The sequence below is a fragment of the Musca vetustissima genome, unplaced genomic scaffold, assembly GCF_032173495.1.
Source record: "Musca vetustissima isolate MV318-11 ecotype Yass unplaced genomic scaffold, APGP_CSIRO_Mvet_v1 utg3339, whole genome shotgun sequence".
Taxonomy (NCBI): Eukaryota; Metazoa; Arthropoda; class Insecta; order Diptera; family Muscidae; genus Musca; species Musca vetustissima.
In genome coordinates, this window is record NW_026876688.1 from 1 (window position 1) to 8,654 (window position 8,654).

General features: G+C 38.8%; 1 protein-coding gene across 1 annotated transcript; it reads right to left on the reverse strand.

The window, feature by feature from the left end:
- Window positions 1–4,792: 4,792 nt before the first annotated feature.
- On the reverse strand, window positions 4,793–7,810 carry LOC133321268 (pickpocket protein 28-like). The gene is made up of 8 exons (XM_061530365.1): window positions 7,551–7,810; window positions 7,202–7,477; window positions 6,880–7,143; window positions 6,437–6,677; window positions 6,237–6,376; window positions 5,419–5,549; window positions 5,126–5,366; window positions 4,793–5,051 (listed from the first exon to the last, which is right to left on the reverse strand). Exons 1-8 carry the CDS (start codon window positions 7,808–7,810, stop codon window positions 4,793–4,795), a joined length of 1,812 nt encoding a protein of 603 aa, XP_061386349.1.
- Window positions 7,811–8,654: the final 844 nt, after the last annotated feature.

Genomic DNA, 8,654 nt, shown 5'->3' on the forward strand with positions numbered 1-8,654 from the left:
GGATGGCTCCTCATCATCCGAGATAACGATCGTCTCTATCGGCGGTGGGAATGTAGATTGCTTATCACGTCGCTCTTTCCTTGGGTGTAAGGGCCTTGTTGAGAGAGTCAGGTTAACCTGACGTCTCTTGCCCAGATTTGATCGCTGCGGAACCGGTGTCACATTCAGGGCGACGTTTAATTCCTCGTCGGTGAGTTTTGTTAGGCGCACCAAACACGGCTTTATGGAATCAACAAGTTGGTACTGTTGCTTGTAATAAGCATTGGTGTGCATTTTTTGGGGCTCCATTATAGAAGTTTTGAGATCTATGGGGGAAGATGAGAAGGATTTTTCTTAGTACAAACGCAACCTGTAATTTGTTCAGAAGGGGTAACATAAGGCTTCATGTCGCTAAGGTGGGCACTTTTTTTCATTTTTACGTGGTGACGTCGATGATTGCCTGCATGGCTGGGTTCCGAGGTGCATACCTGAGTTTGAATGGCCAGTCATCCTTCATAAAAATCTTGTGCGTGGAAATCGTGGAGGGGCAGATAAGACCGGCGCACGTTACACGGGCTTCAACTTCTTTTAAAAAGTTTAGGCCAATAATCAAATCTTCCGCATTCTAATTCGTCGGTTGCCGAAAGTAAAAAGACTACCTACAACTTCCAAAACTTGGCGTTGTGAGCCATCCGCCAAGGTGACTGTTGCGAGCTTTTGGAACACTCGAGGACTCGTTCTGAAGACTTGCTGCTAATTTCTCACTGATGAAACTGCTCGTTGCACCGGTGTCAACTGTGTCATGGATATATCGGCCGGCTATAATTATTGATGCCACAAGTCTTGTACGCACCTTTCTCTACACATGGTGTAGGCGCCGAAGTAATGGAGATGCTGGGTGTTTTCATTGGGGTGAGGAATTTGGCACAGCAGTAGAGCAAACCTTCTTCGGAGTTCATCGAATGTTCCTGTTGTTTGACATCCAAATTCCTCCTCGCAGCGTATACGCCCATGAGACACGTAATGAGGGCACCATTATGTAAATAAACAAATATAACTCCCTCGAAGAACCTCTAAACCGGTTACACTATCTCAAGTCCCTGCTCGGGCGCCACTGTAATGACACAAGTTTCCTCCGGTTGCTGGGATGAGCTCACGGCGGCCAGTTTTGCAGAAAATTTTAATCTAGTGACTGAGAGAGTAATAAAACAGATTGTTTGTATGGTTATTCTTTATTTTCTTAGATGAATACGTCCTTGCCGTGGCGTTGTGGGATACATGGATAAGTTCTCTACTAGTCCGAAATGAAAAGACCGGAGACTTGAAAAAGTACTCCCTTGTTTCTGGCCGAATCCTTTATTGTTTCTGCTCGAGTTCTTTGTAGGAGACCCGGATAAGTACTCCCCCTGTTAGCCCTATAACTATATGTAACTACCTACGGGGTCGTTTCAATGGTCTCAAAATGATTTTGAATACCGAGTTATTTTCGTTGTCTTAGCGGGTTAAATACACCGTGCCCAATAGCTTCGGACACTTCAAGGGGTTCATAGGTTCTCCGAGGGTTAACTTCTAGCGGTCCCAAGAGTTACGGACACTTCAAGGGGCTCTTAGAAGATTAAATTTCAAAAGGCCCAAGAGTTACGGACACTTCAAGGGTTACAGACGGGTTAATTTCTTGCGGTCCCAAGAGTTACGGACACTTCAAGGTGTTATCAGAGGGTTAACTTCAACGGGCCCAAGAGTTGCGGACACTTCAAGGGTTCTTAGAGGGTTAAATGCCAACGGTACCAAGAGTTACCGACACTTCAAGGGTTCCTGATGGGTTAATTCCGTTGGACCCAAGAGTTACGGACACTTCAAGGGGTTCCTAGAGGGTTAAATTCCAACGGTCCCAAGAGTTACGGACACTTCAAGGGTTCCTGATGGGTTATTTCCGGCGGACCCAAGAGTTACGGACACTTCAAGGGGTTCTTTGGGGTATAAATTCCAACGTTCCCAAGAGTTACAGATACTTCAAGGGATCCTGACGGGTTAATTCCGTTGGACCCAAGAGTTACGGACACTTCAAGGGGTTCTTAGAGGGTTAAATTCCAACGGTCCCAAGAGTTACGGACATTTCAAGGGTTCCTGATGGGTTATTTCCGGCGGACCCAAGAGTTACGGACACTTCAAGGGGTTCTTAGAGGGTTAAAATCCAACGGTCCCAAGACTTACGGATACTTCAAGGGTTCCTGACGGGTTAATTCCGGCGGACTCAAGAGTTACGGACACTTCAAGATGTTCTTTGGGGTATAAATTCCAACGTTCCCAAGAGTTACAGATACTTCAAGGGATCCTGACGGGTTAATTCCGGCGGACCCAAGAGTTACGGACACTTCAAGGGGTTCTTAGAGGGTTAAATTCCAACGGGCCCAAGACTTACGTGCACTTCATGGATTCTGAATGGGTTAATTCCGGCGGGCCCAAGTGTTACGGACACTTCAAGGGTTCTAAATAGGTTAATTCTGGCGGGCCCAAGAGCTACGTACACTTCAAGGGTTTTTACACGGCGCGAGTTAATGCTGACTGACCCGAGAGTTACAAACACTTCAAGGGTTTTATCGCGAAGGGACTAAAGAGCTACGGACACTTCTTCACCTGGTTTCCAATTGGAGAGTTGTCGCCTGTTGTCTTCTTCGCCGATGCTCCCTGACTGATCCCTGTTCTAAGAAGAACTTTCCCTTTTATAGTCTTCAGTCAATTCATCTCTGTTGTTGTACCAACGGTCATCCTGTGTCGCCTGTGTTGCTTTGTTTGTTGTTCTATTGTTGATCGACCAATGAACCTAACAGGCAGCCAACACTTGATGTAAACAACAACGAGGATCGCTTACAAAGTTAGGGGAAATTATTGTTCATTTATTTATTAAATATTTAATGTTAATATTTTAAGAGTATTGTTTTATTAATTTTAATTCATTCTAAATTTATTTTAATTCACTTTAGTTCATTTTAATTCATTTTCATTTATATTACATCTACTGTGTGGAGAAAAACGAGAGTATCGACTTTTGTCGTCACAGTGTTCATAACAGAGATGGAAGATTCCTGTTATAAAATTTCATGGTATTCGGATCATAATTGTGACCTCTAGAGCGACAAGAAAATCAGAAAAGAATAACTCTTTGGTCCATTTCATCCCCTAAATATTAACGGATCATTACCAAAAATAATAGGGGTCTACATGAAAATTTTCGTGAAGATTGGTCCATAACCTGTATAGTCTGTATCGTGTTTACAAACTACAATGGACAGACGGACGTATACGCATGTCTAGATCGACTCAGCTAGTCGAGATATGTCTCGCTAGTCGGTCTATGACCAATATTTCGCGGCGTTACATACTCATGGGGCTGCACAAAGATATAATAACCTGTTAGTCATACAGGATTATGAAACAAGGAGACAAGAATTTGAATCATATAAATTATGCTTGGAGTAGCAATTTGAGAGCTTTATTTTGAAATAGTCTGTACGGAGTTGCCAGGCTGCAATTAAGATTTTTGAGCAAGCAAATCAAGAATCTGTAGTTGAAGCCGATATACTAACTAGGCGGCTCAATATGTCAAACATAATTGTCAGTGGTTTGCTTAATGGCATCACGAGATTGATAGACCCTACTACTACTTATACTTATGGCATTAGTTTGCACCCTGGTGACATTAATCACTGCTGCTACATCTCAAAATACCTCTCGGAGCGATTTTATATACCTCGGTACCGCCATAAACAAAACAAGGACATCAGCTGTGAAATTCAGAGGAGAATTTTTTTGGAGTATGGTCTGAGTAAGCTGTTCTGAGACATGGGCGCTTGCGACAGTAGAAGAATCTGCTTTTGGAGTGTTTGAGAGAAAATTCTCCGGAAGATCTATGGGCTGATCTGAGTCGATGGTGAATATCGCCGTCGAATGAACCATAATATACCATCTATTCTCGGACATCGACGTATTCAGACGGATCGAGCTGCAGTGACTACGTTGACTAGGCCATCTTGTGAGAATGGATGAAGATGCCCCAGCTCAAAAGGCAAATGAAAGCGAACCAAGTGATGGTTCACGCAGAAGGGGAAGGCTACGAATTCGATGGAAAGATCAAGTAGACGACAACATCTCGGAAAATGGGCTTTCAAATTGGATGAGATTCACACAAGAACGATGCGCACAAGGCCAACGCGCCTGGAAATCTTTTTTTAAGCTCGGCTTATGGAACAACCGTTCTGTCATAAGCCAGCTAAGTAAGTATTGTGTGTGTTTTAGATGTTTTGCAGTCCTCTATACATTTTAATATTAATCTGTAAGAATCTTACGGATTTTTGTTCGAATTTCTAGTATTTTTATCACCTTACCGCCTTCTCTTAAAACATTTAGCTCTTCCTTAAAACGTTATAGAAGTGATTTCTACGATTACTTTAACCTCAATTCGTCTTATATAAGAATAACTAATTTCACCATTTAAATAATTATAACTATACTAAATTATATTTTTATTTTATATTAATGTTAGAGATATTATTACAAGATGATTAAGCCTGTAGCTTGAATTTAGGGATTGAAAGTAGATACAACAAATAATCTAATTATAATAAAAAAAATGTTTTCAAAGTACCCGGGTTCTGACCCCCTCCAACCGTATAGACGTCATGATATTATTAAGCTAATACATTGTTAGTTTAAAGTTTTTGGAGTTGTCCATATTTTGTTGTTTTGTGAATCCCGCTTGACCCTTTGGGCTAGATTCTCGTATACGAAAATAAAGTGAAAATTTAAATAGATTCTAATTAACTTCATCTCCAAAATCCACTTCATGCTGCAGTATTTTCTTCTTGATGAGTCGCCGCTTTTGGAGATTACTGCACAGGCGTACCGAAAAGAAGTAAATAAATTCGATTAAACTCAAACTGGAAATACCCATGAACAGGCCAAAAATTCCGCCACAATTAGCTATCAGCGTGGTAATGCCGTACATAACGGTACGTTTAATGGCAGTGAATTGGGGTTCCTTGAAGTACACAGACAAGCGGGCAGCACGGCCACTAAAAATATCAACAACAACAAAAAATAGATTAATTCCTATGTCAATTGCGAACATTAACCACATACTACTTACTCATCATGTTCATAGCTATCTCTTTGCGCCAAGACCGTCTTTTCAAAATCATAATAGGAACGCGATATTTCAAAATTATAATCCAGCGAATTACAAGATGGTATACAGTCACACATTATTTCAACACTGGGATCCACAGATTTCTGTTTAGTTTGATTCGATATAATTAAATTCATTTCAGTTTCGGCTTTCGTATAACAGCTGACTTGCGATAGGCCACATGTTGGTATATCCATGGGTTCTGAAATAAATATTTTATATATTTTTTCATGTTGTTTCTGTGTGCTTCTTACTTGGCATCCAAAATTTGGCACATCCACATTTGCTTATCGTGTAATTGGCCAAACATTCCGTTTGACAATTACTCTGGGAATAGGATTTGAAATAACGCAAATAGCGTTCATCGTTGAAGTAACACTGTCTCCTGAAAATTTTATTATGTTTTTATTAAAATTCAATTAAAACTGTCTATTCACCTTGGCTGAATAGACATTTTTTAATTAACCCAGGCTGAATCAGATTTTCTATAGGAAATTTTCAACTCAGCCTGGCTGAATAAGGTTTTCTACAGGGGATTTTCAATTCAGCCCGGTTTAATAAGGTTTTCAATAGGAAATCTTCAATTCAGTCTGGCTGAATAGGGTTTTCCATAGGAAATCTTCAATTCAGCCTTGCTGAATAAGTTTTTCCATAGGAAATCTTCAATTCAGCCTGGCTGAATAAGGTTTTCCATAGGAAATCTACAAATCAGCCTGGCTGAATAAGGTTTTCCATAGAAAATTTTTAATTCCGCCTGGCTGAATAAGGTTTTTTATAGCAAATCTTCAATTCAGCCTGGCTGAATAAGATTTTCTATAGCAAATCTTCAATTTAGCCTGGCTGTATAACGTTTTCTATAGATAATATTCAATTCAGCATGGTTGAAGGATGTTTTCTATAGGAAATCTGTAATTCAGCCTGATTAAATAAGGTTTTCTATAGGAAAGCTTTAATCTTCAATTCACCCTGGCTGAATATTTTTTTCTTTAGGAAAATTCGATTCAGCCCGGCTGAATAATGTTTTTTATGGTAAAACTTCTTTTCAGCCAAGCTTATGCTCTGAAAATCTTACTTATCTGGCCCAAATTGATGTAAATTTTCTGTGGACGTAACGTATTGTGGTAAAATTGAAACCAAAACCTCATCGTCATGGGATACCAAAATGTAATTGCCTGTGGTTAGCGGTACACTTTCAGGCGAATTGAGAAAAACCTGTATTGAAAAAATATATATTACCGATGAGTATTAAGTATAATCGAATCGTAAACCTACCTTGTAACCCTGTTTAAAGGTCCGACAGGTATAATCAAAATTATGTTCAAAGCCCATCATAAAAACAAACAGACCATTACGGGCCGATGACAAAACCGATCTTTGCGGATAGGCATTGAAGCCTTGATCAACATAACCATCATCCAGAGACCAATTGCCGGTCACATCTTTATATTGCGGCAATTCCGTGTCGAAATAATTATTGTAATTGATTACGGTTTTATCCGAATAGCTGAGATAACTGGAGAGAGGAAGATTATTAAAAAAAATAAAAAAAGAAAAATGTACATAACCTCACATGACTCAAAAGTTTCTTTAGAAAAAAATATAATCAGCCAGGCTGAAAAAAGAGTTTACTTATAAAGTCTAACATTGGTCTAACTAATCAAAATTTAAATTTTGAGGTTATGTGTGATATTTTTGTTTTTAATATTTTGAATTACTTTGGATCACGGTAGATATCCTTGGGATGTAAGCCATTAAACTGATAACAAATTCCCTCATCGGTCAGGACATATTTAAAGAGGTAATGGCAAAAATAGAAACGGCCATTCCATTTACAAAACGGCAATGTGGTATTGGGTACCAATGCCAAATCCACCAGGGTTTGGGGTACATCTACCTCTAGGTTTTTGGGCATATACGGAGTATATTTATCCAAAACTTCACTTTCACAGATTTGCAGTGTTGCCACGAATTTTTGAATTCTATTGAAAATAAAAAATAAATCATTACTATTATTATTTTTTTAATGGATCCACTTACTCTTCATCGGTTAAATTGCCGGCATTTTTAAAACTTTCGTATTCCTCGATTTCGGACTGGATCTTCTCGGCAACTTTTGTAAAATCAAAATCTTCATCACGATTCATTTTGATTTCCGGGCAAATGGTGATGGTGGGAAAGGGTATTTTACTAACTGGCACCAGGGTTTCATCGAAGCCCAAAATAACCGGTGAATCCAACCATTTCAAATAGGTATCCCACATCAAGGACATGGCAAAGTAAAATGAGATCAGCATCAGGACAATCCAATAAAATCTAGGAATAGACACAAACACACACACATAAAAATTTGTAATTTTGTCACATTTTCAGTTGTTGTTGTATTCACTTTTCATAAAACGGCCGATGTACTTCAAAAATATAACGTAATCCATGCACGGAAGTACTTTTCGAATATTCAGCCATAAGTCCTTGACAGGCCGACCATCTTGTACCATATTTGATACGGGATTTAATAATAATTTCACTTGGCACATCACTGAGAGCTTGCGACGTTATACTCATGTGTCGTGCCGGTGGTGTTGGCAACGATAGGTAATCCGGATCAGGTTGTGGAAAATGAACCGCACCATTTTCAGCTATAAACATTTTGAACTGTTCGTAATAACGCGCACCGAGGCTATAAAACATTTTTCTAAATTTGTTTCGGCTTTTATAGCTGGCCAAGATAAGTGTGACAACAATAGAGCCCAGCGTGGAAGGTGCAACTGTGTGACATTCCAATTACACCCTTGCGTATACCCAAATGCAGACTTTGTTGCCACAGGGGAATACAACAAAATTAATTGTGTTACCTCCATGCACGTTACATTAGGGTGGTTGGAGGTAAAACGGAAAAATAAAATGTGACACGAAAAAAATTTTAAACCGGCCAAATGAATAATTTCCCGATAGACGTGTTATTCAGCTTTTTTGAATTGATGACTTCTTTACAAAAATTGTACTCAGCCAAGTGTAATTGAACATTTCCTCACTAAAATTTAATTCAGCCGGGTTTAAATGTAATTTTTCTTACGGAAATCATATTCAGCCAAGCTGAATTCAACATTTTGTTATGAAAATTGTATTCAGCCAGGCTGAATAGAAAATTTCCTAACAAAAATTGTATTCTGCTACCCTGAACATAATATATTCTAACAAAAATTATATTCAGTCAGTATTAATTGAAGATTTCATAACGAAATTTATATTCAGCCAAGCTGAATTAGAAATTTCAAACAAAAACTGTATTGTAAATTATAATTAGTCACGCTGTATAGGAAATTTTCTATTTAAAATTGTATTCAGCCAAGCTGAATTTAAAATTTCCTAACATAAATTGTATTAAGCTAGGCTGAATAGAAGGTATGCTAACAAAAATGGTATTCAGCCGGAGAAAATTAGAAATTTCAGTACTGAAATTATAATCAGCTAAGCTGAATAGGAAATTTTC